The 19803-nt window shown below is 44.1% G+C and overlaps 1 protein-coding gene across 5 annotated transcripts in view; it reads right to left on the bottom strand.

Moving 5' to 3' along the window:
* Positions 1 to 4145: 4145 nt before the first annotated feature.
* The window catches only part of SLC25A45 (solute carrier family 25 member 45), a 227318-nt gene continuing 211660 nt past the window's right edge, over positions 4146 to 19803 (bottom strand). For all 5 annotated transcript variants that reach the window (XR_014968647.1, XM_085625507.1, XM_085625509.1 and 2 more), the window contains one exon: positions 4146 to 7310. Coding sequence is in view for 4 of the 5 variants with exons in the window: in XM_085625507.1 (XP_085481633.1) it covers positions 7042 to 7310 (269 nt within the window). In the remaining variant the exon portion in view is untranslated. The remainder of the gene's footprint in view (positions 7311 to 19803) is intronic.

The following is a 19803-nucleotide window of genomic DNA, read 5'->3' as shown; positions in this document are numbered from 1 at the left end:
TGCATCAATGTCGGGTTGTATATCCGAGCCCTGTGCTAAGTCAGCCTCAAGTTGGGTCAATGAATCCTCAATTCGTTTCACCTCGTCATCCAGCTGTTTCCTAATGTTCTAACTCAGCTCTATACAACACCCCCTCACCACCACCATGCCTGAGTGCCATAAAACGCCTTCGTCGGTGACTGACCCCGTGTTGTGGTCGAAGTATGTGTCTATCGCTGTATGTACCGCTGCCCTAAATGGTGGGTCCTCTAGCGCCAGAGGCTGGAGCTTTCATAGATGGGCGGTTGGTCTCCCAGTCTCGCCTCCCAGTGTCATTGCGTGTGGGCTATGGTCAGAGTGTGTTTTGCCATGGTAGTCCGCAGCGAGGCATTGCGCCAACAACGGCACGCTTGCAACAAATCGATCTAGGCACACATGTGTGGTTGTGAGAAGTGCAAATACCTCTGCGCCCGTGGGTGAAGAGCTCTCCATACATCTAATAAATCCCACCTACGCAGTCACTCCCCTAGATGCCTAGCGTTGGCTGACGCAGCCGTCTGTGGTGAGGGCGGGAATGACCTGTCTAATGTCATGTCTAAGACCGTATTAAAGTCACCACCCAGAAACAAGGGAACGTGATACCAGCATGAGAGGGAATCCATCAACGTCTGCCAAAAAGCCCCCTGGTCCATGTTCGGATCATGTATAGACGCCCAACATCAAATGTATCCCATTTAGACGCCCCCTGGTGAATATGTATCTACCATAGGGATCAGTGACGACTTCCTCTGTTTCTAACTGGGTGCCAAGAAGCACCCAGATCAGAGCCCCCTGGCGTAAGCCGAGTAGCCTGCGGCCAGTATTTGACCCCTCCACCTCTGCTGCAGTCTACTGATATGCATTTCCTGCAGGAGCGCCACATGAGCGGAGTGCCACTTAAGATACACATACGCTCCATATCTGCGAGCTGGTGTGTGGAGCCCCCTACCGTTCCAAGTGATTACATTTGTGGGAGGCATAGGGCATGTTGGATGAGCAACGAGCTACGCAGGCTGCTGTCAATTCAAAGGGCAATGCTGCGACATGGGGTACCTCTATTGAGTGTTAATAATAGCGGCAGTGTCCAGGCGGGTAGGAGTTTAGGAACTCGAACAGGGGATGTGGGGGGAGCCCTTAATCGGCTAAATTGGGGTAGGGCAGAAAAACAACATGTGTCCGCCCAAACTGTCAACAGTGCCCTAAGGCAAAGCATGTCAACACACGCTGCTATAGTCCTGCTAGGGGTTGGGGTGAGCTAAGCTGGCAAGGAATGGGGTAAGTGGTGTTGGATCCTACTTGTATGTGTGTGCGCTGTGCAGCTGCGCCTAGCATGTATGCGCGATCAATAGACTGGAGTGTATTCCCCTTAGAACAGGTCCTCCCAACCGTGCTATTCCGTGCAGTGTAAGTAGGCAACCCAGACGGGAGTCGTATATGCAGTGCAAGTGGTTCACAGTCATGCGACCATCCAACACAATACTTGCGTGACCATGAGTCGCTTTACGCCGCTACATTAGGTCATCAGCAGTCTGGGGCATTACAACCAGAAGTGCCTGCGAGTCCTCAGGAGTCGTCCATATAGCCTGTGTGCTGTCCTCACTCACGACTGTTCAGAAGAGGCATCAGCGTTCCTGCTGCTCCGTCAGTCCCCCAGTTCCACCACCGCCTGCAGTGCATTTCTCCGCTCCCAGAGGACCTGCTCGCGATCTGGAGCAGCCGCGACTGCACCAGGGTTTCCGCCGCATGTGACCTATGCCTGGTCTGACGTTCTCTCCGACTCCCTGTCCTTGGATCCGCACCGCCCTGCCGTTGACTCAGGAAGTGTGGTGTCCTTTAGTTTCAAGACATTCCCATGCATCCTCAGCAGTGTCAAAGAAGTGGGTGGATCCATCCGCAACCACTCGTAGCCGAGCCAGGAATATGAGGGAGTATTGCAAATTTAAGTCACGTATTCGTCTCTTGACAGTCTGGAATGTACTCCGCTGCCGTTGCACACCAAGGGCGTAGTCTGGGAAAAAGAAGACCTGCACATTTCACTGCCTTGCATTACCTTGCAGCTGGGGGGAGTGTGGGCATTCAAACGCAATGGCTTTTGACACAATCCCAGATTTACAAAGGCCTGTAAACCACCAGTGATTGTGTCAAAATGGGTCGCTTCCCCGACCTCGGCGTAACAGGTAGAAATACTTTTATTTCTCCTTGTTACTTACTCTCAGCAGCATGCATACAAAGGGGAAAATGCTTGCAATGCAGGCTCCCTTGCACCATAGCACAAGGGTGCTGGCGTTGGCACTAGGCAGCCATAAGTGCAGCAGTGCCAGGAGACAAGAAATGCACTATATCTTGGTGCAATTCTGCTCTCTCCCTTTCATGCAATGCAGTACCACAAGCTTTCTTGCTGCATTATGTCACGTGAAATTTTGGTTAATCTATCCAAGAAACGTTTGGAGCACATTGGGGGGCTGTGGCCTTGAAGGCTTTTTGGGCTTGTGCTAGGTGATAGGACATTGTTGGGTTCACTGATTGGTCATGGGTTTCAACGTTTGGAACATTATATTGTAAAATCTATAGAACATGCTTCTCTATCTATTGCGTATGTGGTTTAAATATGCATAATGACACCCTACGGTCATGTAATAAAATATAGTTTCTGAAGGAGAGTCCTGATCTTATTAAGGACACACAGAAAAATATAATCTCACCACTTTGTTGTAAACCCTCCCACATTGTAAATCTTAATCCTCTTCATATTTGTTGTGGAACCAGACTTGTCTACGACGAAAACACCTTGACAGTAGAATTAAGGATCGCCATGGAGAAGCCGGTGCGCTTGGTCAGGAAATGGACCATGTGTTTGTCGAAGAGTAAGAGAAGATGAAGGTCTATTATTCTTATTGGAATTTCTTTTCTTATTTCTGCTTTGTGATGTTATATATGGACACTGAGTTCAAAGCATCAAACAAGAGGCAGCTCATTTTCTGGAGCATTTCATTGTATCACTTTCCTGAACAGGACTGCAATATAGTGGGTCATGTAGCTTTTGCTTTAAATACTTGGCTACTGAAATAAAGCAGTGAGAAAATAACTGCATAATATTTGCTTCCCTGTCATCTAAGAGAATCTGCATTTTGATTAGAATGGCTAAAGAAATGCAAACAAGAGCTGCTTAATGTAATTTCACAATCAGACACATTTAGAAACTGATGCCACTTGACTTTGGCTCATCCATTCTAGTCTGTTATCAACCCCACCCCCTCCCCCCGCTAAAATACTGCAGAACCTATTTTGCCATAGTCGGTCTCCACAATGGATATTAAACGACACCAAAGGTCTTCATTATTTCCGATGCTGCATTTGCTAATTGTCTCTCTAAGATGAATTTGTATCATGCAGCGGTCAACCCTAGGATGAAATACTAGTTAAAAAGAAGATAAAGTAATTGTAACCTGGAAATATTTGATATTGAATCCCGCTCTGCAGTATCTAAGATGAACCATGTCTAAGAAGGAGATCATATTTTTCTTAATGATACAGTTATGGAATTTGCATAAGTGCCTTTACATATGGTCACAGAATCTATGGCTCATACTGCTGAGAGGCGACAGCTCTCAGGTCGCCTAAGAACACACATGGTTTGAACTTAAAACATCTGTTATTCCAATGAGACTTTCTTAGTGGCAGAGATACAAATGCACAAAGCATCCAGCAATTTTAATTGTCCCATATGAGGTTTTATTTAATTTAAAAAAGTGTTGTAATGGATTGTCTTGCGGCCGGTTTACATTGTTTAATCTAAAGATTGACGACTATTTTAATGAGAACATGTGATATATACTGTTTGATGCATTTTAGATGATATCGTGAATGTTTTGTAATGTTACAAAACCTTTATGGCCTTTGGCCGAAATAAAGTACATCAATAGTGGCAGAGATAATTTTGGAAGAACAGCTCCATAGGACGAGCAGAGGCTGGCAACATGGAGTAATTTGAAATACAAACAGACAAATGATAACCCCATTTTAAAATCCACCTTCTCATCTCCTTCATTTGGTTCTTGCTTCATCTTTTGAAAGTTCTAAAATGCAATGAGTTGTAGCGAAGTGTTTAACCAATAACCATCTTTTGCTTTGTCATGTCAAGTCAATCTTTATTGTTAGATTAATTAAAATCATTACAAAAATACAAAGTGCTAGTGCAAATAGCTGTCGTTTGGAGAAGATTAGTACAAAAAGCAAAGTGCAAATGGAAACAAAAAAGGATTGACTGGTTTTAAAATTGTGCTTTAAAGTGAGAATCTAGTTTGTTAATGTTAAGATTTCAATTTAACAAATAGAGTTAAAAATACAGTTAAAATGTCGAGTGCAAACTAGCTACATTTGTGAGTGGAGTATGGTTTGATTTCTGACTCTGCAACAGTTAAATAGCTGTCGTCCTGGTCCCCTCGACTCCTTGTAGATACTTTACAGTCCGGGCTATTGTTTTCTGATCTACTGAGTTGAGGCAGGCCAGCATGGCTTGTCTGCATGAGCGCACTCCTAGCTGGTTCCAGAGTGGACACAGCCATAGTTGACGTAGGCTTAGAGTAGACTTGCAGAGACAGATAATGTGCACCAGGTCTTCAGTCACTTGGCCACATAGTCGAACAGGCCGTTTCCCCTTATGCCCTCGGCCAAGGCAAGTTGTACATGTTTGGGGATAAAACCCCAATGCAATATTTTAGGTCTTTATTTTTTATCATGCAGTTTAAAGCTTCTCTCGGGTATTGCTGCTGTTCCAGGGCCTTGTAGCTGTTTAATATTGACTAGGCGTGGGAGCGCTTTTCTAGAGTTGCTCTGTCTTCTGGTGAATATATTATTTTAGTTTCTTTATTAACAGCTCTTTTAAAGGTGTCATGGCTCGCTGCAGCCAACCATATATCTCTTAGCCTGAGCAGATAAATCGTTGCGTCAAGATAGTCTTGAGAGCATTTTGCTATTTCCTCCAATGCATGGTAGTTGATTGTTTTTTCTTCAAAAGATATTAACGTATGGCAGAAGATGGCGAAGGCTGCCTGCCTGGCATAGGCCTGTTTCGTGAACCCAAACTCCTGCCTTATCTGGGCTGATGATGTGTGTAGGGGGAGCTGGAAAATTTGCCTGTATATTCTTGAAATGTTGTGTCCAGAATTATTGATTCCCTGCCCCGTAGAGCCTCGCAGCCGTAGGCCAGAGCTCAGACTACTTTCACCCTGCAATTTTTAGTATGGGGCTGAACGAGTGACTGTTGAGGCTCTTAAACATGGCAGGGCTATCAACTTCCCATAGAATTTCCTCCTTTTGATGTTTGAATGAGCTGTTGTTATCAAATAAATTGCCATGGTGTTTATATTTATTTGTTTCCTCAAGCTTGCTCTAGTCAATATGCCAGCTAGCCTTTCCTCTGAGTCTGCTCCTGGCGAGGATCATGATTGTTGTTTTTTTGTTGTATATATTAACCCATTAACAAGGCGTATGCTTGGGTGGCACCCAAGAGACGAAACACTGGTTCGGCTTAGTAGTACCAGGTCATCAGGGTAAACAAGGTTTGATAGCTGTATCAACCCTAGTTTTGGAGCATGCGAGTTTACAGAGGATAAGGCTAGAGGTAGATCTGCCAGGAAAAGATAGAATTAAATTGGTGCCAGGATACACCCCAGTTTGAGGTCACTTGTTGTTGAAAGGGCTCTTGATAAATTAACCAAGCTCCCTAGTTTGATTCTAATTCATGTGTTAGAGTATAGGTTTTCAGTTGGTTTCAGGCGAGGTGGGAGGATGCCCCAGTCTTTTAGTTTTCTCCTGGGCCTTTTACGATTTACACAAAAAAATGTGCTTGGTAGTCGATGTAACGGAGGTAGAGAGGCATGCTTGCAAATTTGGAGGAATCAAAAATGAGAGATAGAGCCATTGTGTTTGTTGAAGTTCCGGTTTTCCTTGTGAAGCCTGTTTGGTTGGGGGTATTGATTGAGTTCGTAGTGGCCCAGTCGTTGACTTGTTCCATTAGGATCTAGGCATAATAGGTTTCCTCATTATCGATGAGTGCTATTAACCTGTAGTTCCCTGGCTCGAGTTTGTTCCCTCCTTTCAAAACAGGGGAGATGAGTGAGCCTCTCAACTAGTCTGGGATCTTTGATCCTAAAAGAGCTTGATTGAAGAGTGGGGCCTATGCTTCTGCCCATTTTGCCGGGTCTGTCTTGTATATTGCCTGGGGGATACCTTTTGGGCCTGGTGCTCCTGTGGTTCACCCCATTGTTATCAGCCAGAGTACGTGATTGGCAACTATGGTGGACATGCTCCCTGTGGCCATCCCACTACCAAGGCAATCTTCTCAGATTGGTCGGCTCCTGTGTCTTGTGTCTTACACTTGTGTATAAGTAAGTGGCCCAAACTTCTTTTGAGATGCTAGATTCCATTCTGCAATGAGTTGGATTTTTTAAAGCATTCGCCTTTTCCAGAAAGTGTTGGAGTTATGGTGCTTGAGGTCCCAGATCAGTTTGGCCCAGAAAGTCTCTGTACTTTCCCTCTTGATCGCCCAGATTGCTCGCTTAAATTCTTGTTTTGTCACCCTAAGGCCAGCATTGTTTGTTTCGTTAAGAAGGGACTGGTGAACTGCATGAAGGGCTTGGTTGGCTTTCCATTTTAGATGTTTCAAGGTATCCCCCTTGTATAGTATTTGCCTGCTCAGGGGAGTGGGTACAAATTGGACCCTGGCTGGTTTTGCTCTAGTGGCGAACTGTTTGGCGAAGCCATCGGTAAATACCATTGTTCTCTAACTAAGCACGTTAGTTGATGAGTTTTAGGAAGGTGCAATTCAAGTTTTTGCGCCAAAGCCCCTATTGTGTCAGAGGACCAGTTCACTCTTTTTAGATCTGCCGAGTAGATGGAACCAGAGTAGATGGAACCCACAGGTTCTACTGTGCATTTGTTTTCTGTCAAATTTAGCTTTGAAAAATGTCATATTCACACTGATTGTTCTGCGCCTTTCCAGGAATCTACCATCTTGATAAGTCAGCACATGAACTTCATTAAAGTTTCATAACAGAAGAAGGTCACAGCATTGACAGGAAAGGCCCGCACACTGTTCAATGTGATTCCCTTCAAAAAGACATGAGCCCCTTCTTGCCTGACGCTTGTGATTATGCAGTCGAGGACGCCTTGGTACCGGACTCCCTTAACACCATCCATCTGCAGTCGAGCCTTAATGACGTCCATGGGGTTTGCGCAAGCCCAACTGACAGTGCCAGCACAGCCTCCAGCAAAGAGCATTGTCAAAGAACCTGCAGAAAGTGAAAGTGAAAGATTACCAATAGTACTCAACCACTGCGATTTGCTTCCATTATATCCTTTTGGCAAATTGTAAGAGGCGCACAGACAGCAATGGAAATTCAAAACCTCAAATAATTCAGAATCAAAAGCTCTGTAGAACGTGGAGCTCTGCTTTTACAGTGCATACATTTTTGTAGGTGAAAATGTTATTTGGACTGAGTAATATCCAATAGGTCTATGCCTGATGCATAAGACACCGCTCTATCGTTTTGCTAACTGCTAAACCAGTATTGGGATGAAATTGTTACTTAGAGACTCTTGCACCACATGGGTATTACTTCTTTCGGTATGACCGGCAGGTACTGGACTTTTTTTGCTTGTTAGAGCCATATCCAGATAGGGCAACTTTCTAGTTAGCTTCTTTTCAATAGACGTACAAAGAGGCCTACATAATTGGGCAAACTAATTTTTTTGTTACTTCAGTGGTGTATAATTGTCACTGTCCTGTTTTTTTATTATTTTTTAAAAGCCTTTTACTGAATATTTATGTTCTTCTTACCTTATATTTATAGAAACTTGTAGTTCTAGTGGTGTGTGTCCACCTTTGTTCCTAAAGCCAACAAGTTTTTTTCTTACAAAGATTGGTTCACATTTGAGCTTTATCAAGGCTGACAATGCATGTTTTAAATTTGCTACTGATTTTGATTTAGTGTTTATGAACTATCGCCAAAGAAAACAAAGTTAAAGCTAAAGGAATAAAAAGCAGACACAATGGAAGCTGTTGATAACATCTGGTCTTCAACTGAATAATAAGAATATGATGAGAACCAAACTACCAGCTCCCAGCATTTATGAAAGCTGACAAATGGGCGATTAATATCCATCAATTTAAATCCTTGTGATCAATAACCACCTGTCTGAATCCTCAAATATTGACATTCTGACCGACAACAGTGCCCTACAATTGCTTTGGTGGTAAACCATTTAAGATTCCAGCACAGATACTGCCCTCATTGCACAGATGAAGTCTGCATGACTCTGGATGGTGAAGACATGATGGCCCTCATCCTCCAGGACTTCTCTGCAACATTTGACACAGTCTCTCACCCAATGCTCATCCAACTCCTAAACGATATTGAATAAAAAAAATAAGCAGTCTGATGAATCAAGCTTGGCACCATACACCTTGGACACATGCAACCTCATCTGTGGAGTTCCACAAGATTACTCCCTGAGCCTTACCCTCTTCAACATAACAGGATACCTCTAGCCAGCATCATCCGCTCTCACGAATCAATGTCCTCTGCTATGCCTAACGACACACAACTCCTTCTCTACCTCATGCCCCGTACCCTGATCAAGTTCAATGTCTGCATGACTGACATTGCCTGATGGATGAAGGCCAAATGTCTGAAGCTGAATACCTAAAAAAAAAAAGAAATTGTGATCTTCAGGAAGAGCACTTCACTATGGGATACCACCTGCTGATAACAGAGCTTGGACTGACACCCACCATTCACACCAAGAACCTTGGGATCGTCATCAACAGCAAAGCTGACATGACCGCCCAAGTCAACGTCATCAATGCGTCATGCTTCCATACCCTGAAGATGCAAAGGAACATTTTCAAATGGATCCCTATCAGCACCCAGACAACTGTTGCGCACACCCTAGCCACAAGCAAGCTGGACTACGGGAACAACCTCTATGCCAGGATAAACAAGAAACTCACAAGAAGGTGGCAGACCATTCAGAATCAGCTGACAAAATCACTCTCAACATCGCACTCACACCACACCATGTCTGAAGGAGCTACACTGCCTCCGCATACAAAAACGAGCACAATTCAAACTCCTTACCCACACTTTCAAAGTACTACATAGCAATGGCCCAGCATACATCAATAATTGCATGTTTTCACAAACCTTCCAAACACCTCTGCCCATCCATACTCCTACTTGCACAAATTGCATGATAGGGAAAATAAGATCCTACGGTTAAGCCTTCTCCGACATCGCGCCAAAGCATGGAATAACATTCAGCTATATATGAGAGCCTTTTCATGCTCACTTCATGAATTCTGCAAGAAGCTGAAGACCTGTTCTTTAAAGCAGTCTGACTAAGCCCTAGGTTTGGCCAGCCTCACACCTGCTTAGCACCAGAATGCCCTCCCAGGTGAAAGCACGCTCTAAAAATCTGCATAACATAACATAGATTGGGAACTCTCCTGGTAAGCCCAGGTTGCTGAACACAACCTAATGAGGTCCCTACTTCATTTGGCTCTTAGAGGGTATTTCTACAGCCATAAAAATTAATGGCTGTGGTAGCCATGGCATTGCACTGTTTATACTGTGCTTATAACAGTAATCTGTACCCTCAAACCTAATTCATGCACTAAATTATTACTTCAATAGTACTTTATTCGATTGCCATAACCATCAGAGGATATCATAAAAACATCAAAAAAGCCTAATAAATAAATAATTTACAAGTATCAGACAACAGTCAGAAAATGTTGATTTTCAGTGCATTTTTTGCCTCTTAAAAACTTTGCAGTGAATATCCAAAGAATAATATTAAATACCAAATAATGCTGGCTGTTCAACTAGTTAGCAATATATCATTGCAAATCGTAAGAAAAGTGCAAAATTGATAAAATACAAAATATCAAGAGTTCAACTGAACTCCACACTCTGTGCAAAGATTTGTAAAGTGCAAAGTATTTAACAAAGCAATTAAAACCCAATCATATACAAAATTAAAATGTCTTAGCAATCAAACAGTTGTGTAGTATCAGCAGATTTGATTAGACCAGAAGTTACAAGATAACTTTTCAAAAGTTAAACAAAATAAAAAATAAATAAAAAAAATATGGTTCAGCAAGAAGCACACCATACACATTGCTAAAATATAATAACTACATTTTTTTTTACCACCAACTCATTAATGCGGTACAGTAATAAAATTAGTATTTTTAAACCAAACCTTTCATAGACAGCAGCTGACTGAGAATATAATTGGACCTGAGGTATCAGTTTTTAAAATTCTCATGGCAGCTAAATAGCGGGTGATTTCCAGAAGTAGGCACATTGGGCGCATCCAATTGAGTTGGGAACCGTAATACTCTGGGCAGAAGAACAGGACCTGCTCCTATGACTCAGAAACCAAACCGTAGGCTGGGCACGTATCAGAAGCCTGATCTTTTTCCATTTGCTACTAAATCCTTTTAAAGGTAGACTGCCCAAATAATACCAGGCATATACACGTTTTGCAAGGAGTGGTGTAATGGTATCCAGGAATATTTCTAAATGCTGGGCTGAAACTCGAGGAATTGTTTGGTCAAATGTCCATGGGTTCCCCTCACAGCTTGTAGATCATGAACATAGGCCCAGTAACTTGATTTTAAAACAACAGCTTCTGCCTTGCGGATTTTTCCAGGGTCGTCCAATAATTTAGATAAACCTAGCTTCCCATACCAACTATAGACAAACTTCAACCAGGGAATTTTCATAGCACTATGCATTCTCATCAAATCCCCTAGGAAATGCCTACATCGATTAGCTCTGGAGTTGACCAAAAGTGTATCCAGTAGAGTAATGGTCTCAGTTGTGCCATATCTGAGATCCGATTGATTCCCAGATCTAGGAAAAGAGGGATTAGTAGAGTGCTGACAGTACCCAAGATTAGTGATGTTATAAAATTGTTCTCGCTGTGGCCAGGTTCTGGGTGTCAGCGTAACCCCAGATTTCTGCTGCAAGCAGTGCTGCTCTCTGAGCCTTGGTGCGGTATACCAGGAGAGCTGGTGATATTGAGCGAGATTGGGTCAGCTTATGTAATCAAAGTATGACATTTGATCTATGTACTGTTAACAGGGAGCTCTTGTTAAGTTGGGGTTCCTAGTTGAGCTTGTCAGATAATTTGACTAGCAAATAATCAAAACAAAAATCCCTTTAGAGAGATTTGCTAATGACCTTTACAGTGCTGTTTCTAACAGTACCTTTCCCAAAGATCATATATTTTGTTTTAGTCGCATTCAGTTCTAGACCCTTTGCTATGCAGAATTCCACAAATTTATCAATCAAATTTTGAAGACCTATGGGGGTCTTTGAGATAAGAATTAAGTTGTCAGTGAAAAGAAGTATGGGGACCTTTTTATCATTTAAAACGGGAGAGTCATGTTTACAGGCCATAAGTTCCTCCATCTCATCCTTGATATACAGCATGAACAGGGTGGGGGTGAGAACACACACCTGACTGACACCACGGAGGATGGGAATATGGTTGGCCATTTCGCCCTTACTGCCCCAACGGACAGCAGCCATTTTTATAATTTTTTCGTGTAGCCTAGCGGTAAGACTAATCAGACTACTGGGGCCTCCCAGTTCTATTAACAGTCTCCAAAGATTCTCACTGGAACAAGGTCAAACACTGCTCGCAAATCTATGAAGGTTACATTTAATCTTTGGTTACTGGGCAATGCATATTTCCAGTATTAGAGAGCAAATCTAAAAACTTAGTCAGAAGTCCTTGCATGAAAACCCGCTTGGAGTGGGGACAGGAGCTGCTCATTATCCATCCAATATTGTAGTCTGTTGAGAAACTTTCTTGCAAAACATTTCTGCAAGTTATTGATTATGCTTATGGGCCTATCGTTGGACGGTTGCAGGCATCACCCTTCTTAAAAACAGAAATAATTTCTACCACCTGCAGGTCCCTGGGATTCTTCCCCAAACAGCAATTGAATGTGAAAGAAGGTTAACATAACTAGCCCATATTTGAGGTTTAGGTTTGTACGGATCACCGGGTATTCGATCTAGTCTAGGGGCTTGCACCGATTTAAGTCGGCTAATAGCAGAGAGACTATCCTCTAGGCTGAAAGTTATCCCAGTTGTCCTCTTAGGGACTAGATTAGGTATATCCTCTGTAAGGGTTCTAGGTCTCACACATGAGGATTGTCAAATATTTCTTGGGCATACAGTGTTTTGAAGTGGTCAACCCACTTCTTGGGCTGTAAGTGATGGCGATGAGTATTCACACTGTCTAGACTCCCATGTGAAATTATTTGCCAAAAGGATCTATTGTCATTTATTTTGGCAGCCTACAGCAGATCCTGCCAGTTCTTGTCATCCCAATCGCTTTTAGCTTTAGCGAGTGCCACTTTGTACTTGGACAGTACTTAAAAAATGTCTGTACGTATGCATCCTTTAACAGCCTTTCTTATATTTTGTTTTGGTTATTTTGCACTCTAAGTTAAACCATTTTGGTGTTCTCGCATGGGTTGACTGTTTGTGATCACATTTCTTAAAAGATACACTGCAGTTTAATAAACAAACATTCATTGATGTCTAAGATTGGCACTGCAGAAGTTTGGATATCTGCATAAGCAGACGGAAAGAAAAACAGTGGTAGATCTCTGAGTTTAATTAATAGTTGGACATTACATGGGGCCAGGAGACTCTCCTATAACTATTGGCTTACATAGCCTGTGGAACCACAGTGTGACAAGTGGTTAAAGCCTTTTTAAAAGCTTTCCCAGTTAGAGATATGATCAAGGGGTTGTGGTCACTGTCTACGCGAGTTACAACTTTCAGATCGGCGAGCAGTGACCAAAGCCTTACATCAAGTAAAACATAGTCAATAACACTTGTGTGATAGCCCTATTTAAACGTAGGTAGTCTTCCCGGGTCAGAGCTTAATCGCTCATTACGTGCCAGAGGCAAATCTCAGGCCAGCCAGCAAATATTTTACATTCCAAAGCCATGCAAATTATTTAGTATTGTCAAGAGAAACTACTTCTTGAAGAGCCATGGTGTAGAAGGATACTTCAGCTCTAGACCTGATTTGCACCAATACAGCAGAGGACACAGTCTGGTCTTATCACCTATTGATCTCCTGCACATATCCAGATTTAATGGTTGTAACATTGTGCAGGAGGGAACGTGCACCAGGTTCCTCAGCAACATATGTTCTATACTTGATAGTTCATCTCATCTTTCAATGCCCCAGAGGTTCGCCCGTATAATGCTCCTCCCAACGCTTTAAGGTCGTAAATTTGGAGTCCTGGAGCAACAAGTTGGCTGGATGTGGTTTGTTGTTCTTTAAGGAGTGCCCTAACTGTTTGCCAATGTTTCAAAGACACCTTGTAATGTGCAGTTTCCAGGACATCCTATCTGGCAAGGTGATACCCAGATACTGAAACGTATCAACCCTCTCTGAGGAAATCCCACCCAGGGTAGGCCTCCCCCTATAGGGTTTATGGGGCTTGATTGCCATATACTTGGTTTTCAGTGTATTTATCTCAAGACCCCACATGGCACAAAATACTTCAAATAGGAGTGTCAAATTATTCTCCTTTTTTAGCGATAGGTCATGTACGGGTTTAGATGCAAGAAACTGGATAACATAATTCAGATCGAGCAAAAAAAGGGTTGGGGCCAGAATACATCCTTGGTGAACACCCTTGGACACACTGAATTGTTCCATAAGGTGGCCTTGATCTCTCCACCTAACTCTGGCACTGTTATCCTCATGGAGTCGGACCACAATAGTTAGAATCTCCATGGGCATGCCCATATCAAGCAACACACATCAAAGATTTGCTCTGGGAACTAGGACAAATGGCGTTTCTAGGTCAGTGAAAGCAACAATAAAAAGACGCCCTTTCCCAATGACCACCATTTTACAATATATCGGAAGGAAGTAAAAAACCTAATCAGTGGTGCTTATCCTATGCCTAAAACCAGCTTGTAGGGGTGACAATATACACTGCTCATCTATCCAGTCCTGGATCTTCTACAACAGAGGTTGGGAGAAGACCTTCTGGACTGAGTCAGACTGATACGCCTATAGTTTATTGGATAATTCCTATCGCCCTTCTTATATATTGGTATCACCTCAGCCTCCTTCCAGGACCCAGGATTTGGAGCACCTCTGACTATGGCATTGGAAAGTAGCCTGATGCATTTAGCCCAGCTATCCTTCTCATATAGAAAAAGGTCACCGGGAATGTCATCCAGACCCGGCGCTTAATGCCACACAATTGCATCAATAGAGGTTTGTATTTCCTCTAGATCAAGTAATTTATCATCAAAGACCAATTGGAGGGGAGGAGGTACAAGGGTGGTGATGACTTCAGAATAAAGTTTTTTGAAGTGGGCATGCTAGTCCTCTATTGCAATATGATTCTCGATCAATGGTTCAACTTTGGCACCAAACTGTGAAACCAAACTCCAGAAATTATTGGGATCTTTATCTTTGCAGGCTTCTTTTAGAAGGCACCATCTGTCTTCATCCCACTCCTTCTTCACCTCCACCTGGGTCTGTTTAAAGAGCTTCCTTAATGATCTTACAAGGGGTACATCGTTTGATTTAATGGCCTTGAAGGATCGTGCTCACACTGATCTTCATTTGCTATTAAACAAGGTGTTCGAGGTCCTTGGGTGCTTAAGGGGCTTGGTTCTTACCACAGGTGCCGAAAATTGCTGGAGCAGTCACACAAAAAACACTAAAATTCCTATCAGTGACTGCACCTAACCCCCCTGCCACCTTACTGAGAGCTAGGATCTCCGAGGTACTCTCCAACAGATCCTTCTTTATAAGATGCAGAGTCTTGACCTGTAGTGCTAAGTGCCGCCACTTTAAATGTTGTTTACCATTAGTCAAAAGCAGATCACAAGATAGTACATTCTGCCTAGCCTGGTTGGGCAAACAACTCCACGGTGTCAACCAACTTAGATTTAAGGGATTGTGATAACTTTCCATTCTGGCCCAAATATCCATGTCCGTCACTAAGTGCCACACACTTAGGTCCACCACAATATAGTCTATATGACTTGAACTATTGATCCTGTTATAAGTGTGAGCCCCCAACGTATCTGATTTAGTTTTTCCATTAAGAGCTCTAAACCCAAACTCTAGGGACAAGGCCTTAAGCTGGGTAGTGGCTTTTGATCATTTTTGACAGGAGATAACACCAATATCGGTATGTGCCAGAGTAGTCTTCCTCAACTGCCCCACACACATCATCCCTAGCCAGGGGCTCAAAGGTGACATTAAAGTCTCCTGCCAAGATCAGAAAGTGAGAGGGGTCTCTCCTATCCTGGAGCTCTTCTAATTGTTGCATGGTATTGGATTGCCTACCCCCTGAGTTCCTTGTGCATAGATATTATAGATAACAATGGTGATCTGGGCTGCCAGTATAAAATTGGGTGACGCTGCATCTCAATGCGATCTTTACACAAATAAGCAGGCCCTCAGTGGAGAGCACATGCTTATTCAGTGATGTGGGTGAATAGAAATGAAGGGAACCCAGCCCTAGGAGTAGGATCAATGCTCCAGGGTTCCTGGAAGATACAAATGTCTACAGGTTGCACAAACACAGAAACGCATTCCAATGGGATAAGGACAATTGTGTTTTATCTCCAGCTATATTCCAGTAGACCAGCGAGAGCTTAGAGGATGCCTTTGTTATGGATAACTGTGAGACTGGGGACGGTCAATAGGGGCAGGATAAACTCGAGTACCAGGAGTAATCGACTATAGTGCTGGGTTCGGAATTGAGGGGGTCCAACTACACTGCCCCAATGGCTGGCCTATGGACACCAGACTGACAGAAAGTCTGATAGGGATCAGATGAACATGAGGGTGCAGTATCTGGAAGTCCTCAACACTCTACCTGTTTGAAACACCTCCCCCCACCACCTGGCCTCCTTGCTGCTGCCTTCAATTAACCATACCCAACTCCGACCCATCCCCAGATTTTGGAGTCAGGGGCTGGCTATTGAGTGCAGGCCTACTAAATACTGGATACTACTTGAATTGGATATTAGACCTTGATGGAGGGGTAGTTTCTTAAGTCCAGGACCACCAAATTATCTACCAAATCCTATTTGCTAACAGCAATTCAATGCAATCAGTAGAGCTATGGGGAATTGTACATCTTTTTGCCCAAATGATTTCTTCCCTGATGACGGACCTACAACCCCTAAAATGGCGAATGGCCTTATTCCTTTACATTCAGCTGAACCTTCCAATTCTCTTGTGGCAAACCATATCATTTTATCAGAAGCTTTGTTTGTAAGCAGCTAGAAACACCAGATCCCTTTCGAATGTGGCAACAAAAATTACCAAACTAGGGCCCCCGTGGACCACATGTAATCCTCCCATTGCCTCGAAGGTCTGACCTACTATTGCCTTCTATCATGCATGTCTTCCTTGAGATCAGGCCGGGTGTTGCTGTTGGGGCTCTATGAGTAACCTTCTGTGCACAGCCACGGGACTGCAAGGAATGCAGCTAGAATGATAGCTATGGCCAAAACCAGCCCGTGGGCAGGGGTCCACTCTACCCTTGAGGAGCTGGTTAACTAAGGCTGTTAAGTCACGCACCATAGACTTAAGAAATTCTATTTCGGTTCTGAGCTCAGAGAGCTCGCAAACCGCTTCTTATTTAGGAGTAGAATTTGAAGCTTCTGCGGGTGGGCCCCTCACACTCACCCTTCCCACAGTGATCTATTGGGTAAAGGCTGAAGTGGGGTGTAACATGTACAAGAAGGAACATCTGGGATAGAGGGTACATTATCCTTTAAGGCACTACCTTTATCTACATTTGTTTCAGATAAAGTGCGGTTGGTTACCACCCCCCTCTTACTACGTTTCTCTAACATTTTAGGAATGCGTTTCTGTTTACTGGCCCTGCCCTAGACTAAGTTGACCCATTGCCGACAAGCAGAGCAATGACATCTGAGTCTAGGATCTCCTCACACTCAGCAACAATGTCATATATTCTATCCATTACACAATTGCCCCCAGGATGCTTTAATATTTTTTTTTCCTTTTTTTTTAACCACCCCCACACCCCATCCAATGCATTTCTCTTCCCCATACGCATACAACAGTAAAATTAACGCAACACTAAGGTGTAATGAAGAGGCAGGGAGCCAATTATGCCTGGGTAACGCCCTTCGGGGTGCCAACACTCGCTAGGACCAGCAGTCATAGTCCACTTGACATATTCCAAAAGAAGTACAGGTCTAATAAACAATACAGTTCCTTCCAAACTCTCTGATAGTGCACGTTAGAGGGGTGGCCCAACCTCCTCCTGATTCCGGATGGGTGCTGGAAGAGCCCGCCCTTAGCCCAGGCTTTACCAGGCATGTCCCGTGCTGCAGGACTGCAGTGCACCTAATGTAGCAAGGTCTATTGCGCTCAGGTGTGCAGACCAAGGGAGTCCTGGGACTAGAAGTCCCCAGCTGCAGCGGGGATGGCAGAGCTCCTTAGGCAAGTAGAGCAGGGTTCCGGGTACCAGCATCAGGCTCCTAGCCCACGGGCAGGATCAGCAAGCTCCTAACGCTGCAGGACTGCAGCACATCTGATGTAGGTATGGTCAACTGCGCTTATGGTGTGCAGATGCAGGGAGTCCTGCGACTATAAGTCCCCTGCAGCGGCAGCGGCCGTGGATGTTTGTGGGCTGCAACGCTCTTCACGCGTGGATGACAGAGCTCCTTGGCCAATTGTGGATAAGCCTTTGCTACCATGTTTAAAGCAGAGAGCACAAGCACTTTACCACTGGCTAGCAGTGTTAAAGTGCACAGAGTCCTAAAGCCAACAAAAATGAAGTCAGCAAAAATTAGAGGTCTGCAGGAAAAAAGTCAGGGGGGACTCTGCAGAAAGAGCCATTTCCAGCAAACAGAATATGTGCCATTACAATGAAAAAATGCAAACTTACCCAGAAAACGGACCCCTAGAACGCTGAAAGTCTTTGCACTAAGATTAGAGATGGTTTCAACATCTACATGGCCCTCCATGCCGCCATCGTCAGACAGCATGGACTCAGAATAGTATCCTACGCCAACCACAGCCAGCTCATGCTCTCCCTCACCAAGGACCCCCACACAACCAGACTCAGCTTCCAGGAAGAAATGAAGGATGTCGCATCCTGGATGAACAGCAGCTGCCTGAAGCTCAACTCGGAGAAGACAGAAGTCCTCGTCCTTCCACCCTCCCACTCTGCATAGGACAACACCTGGTGGCCCACCTCCCTCGGCAGCCCCTCCACCCCCATGGACCACACCTGGACCCTCGGCATCATATTCGACTCCTCCTTCACCATGACCTAACAGATCAATGCCATTGGCTTCACCTGCTTCAACACTGTCTGTATCCTTTACAAGGCCTTCAAATGGATCCCCCCAAAATCCAGAAAGACCGTCACCCACACACTCATAACCAGCAGACTAGACTATGGAAACGCCCTCTATGCCCCATTCAACAAACGCCTGCTCCGCTAGCTCCAGACCGTACAAAACACCTCAGCAAGACTCGTCCTCAGCATTCCTCGACACAAACACATTACCCAACACCTGCAAAACCTCCACTGGCTCCTTGTCGAGAAGAGAGTAACCTTCAAGATACTCACCCACGCCTACAAATACCTCCACAACACTGGACCCCAATATCTCAATGAAAGAATCTCCTTCCACGTATCCAAGAGAAACCTCCGATCCGCCGACCTCGCCGAGATCCCGCGCATCCGCAGAGCCAGAATAGGTGGAAGAGCCTTCTCCTACATCGAGGCAAAGACCTGGAATGAGCCCCCTATCAACATCAGATGCGCCCCCACTCTGCACACCTTCAGGAAGAGCCTCAAGACCTGGCTCTTCGGCTGACCCGGAGCTGCACCCCCCAGCACCACGAGACCCTCACATGCGAGTAGTGCGCTTCACAATTCCCTGATTGATTGATTGATTTCCTCAACCGACTTTAAGGGTACAAGAACGTGGAAGATTACAATTATCCCGAGTACCCAGCAACAATTACCAAAAAAAACAGAACACTAATCATTTCTCCTACACAGTGCAACGCATGCCTGCTCACACCGCTAAGATGTTGTACACCAGGAAATAAAAAAATTATGTGGTACCCCGCACTGCGAAAAACAGATGCACGACTTAAGCATTTGGCACGTGGAAATGGAACTAGGAAGAAGGAGGTTGGGAGGGCTGGTTACAGATTTATGTCTATTCTTATAAGGAGGAAGGATTCAAATACAGAGACTTTGGTAATAGCATATTTATCATGTATCTCAATGGTTTTGACATCAGTCTTGTGCCAATAAACACATAACCTTATTTTTCATTTGTTAGCCCTCATATTATTCCCCACCTCCCATAGCCACGACGCTTTCTGCTGGTGGTGTTTTATTCACAGTCGGAATCCCCCAAAATTTCTTCTGGTAACTCCCCCCTTTTGACCCCCTGCATCACCAAAACTCATTCGCGGCAGCCTGAGTGACACTGCACCAGATATGTGAGCATTGTACTCTGCAATGTTGATTTAGGAGGCAGACAATAAAGGTACAATGTACTGCACAAACTGTTACCTAACACTTTAAACATTAGGGGGGATATTCTCAAGAACGTGTGATAACTATCGCAAAATTTGCTTAACGCAAATTTGCACATCGCAGTCTATCGCAGGAAAATAACGCTGTGTTAACGTTGTATTCTC

Source organism: Triturus cristatus, chromosome 9, assembly GCF_964204655.1.
Source record: "Triturus cristatus chromosome 9, aTriCri1.1, whole genome shotgun sequence".
Taxonomy (NCBI): domain Eukaryota; kingdom Metazoa; phylum Chordata; class Amphibia; order Caudata; family Salamandridae; genus Triturus; species Triturus cristatus.
The sequence above is the reverse complement of the archived record's forward strand: the minus strand, read 5'-3'. Positions and strand labels throughout refer to the sequence as shown.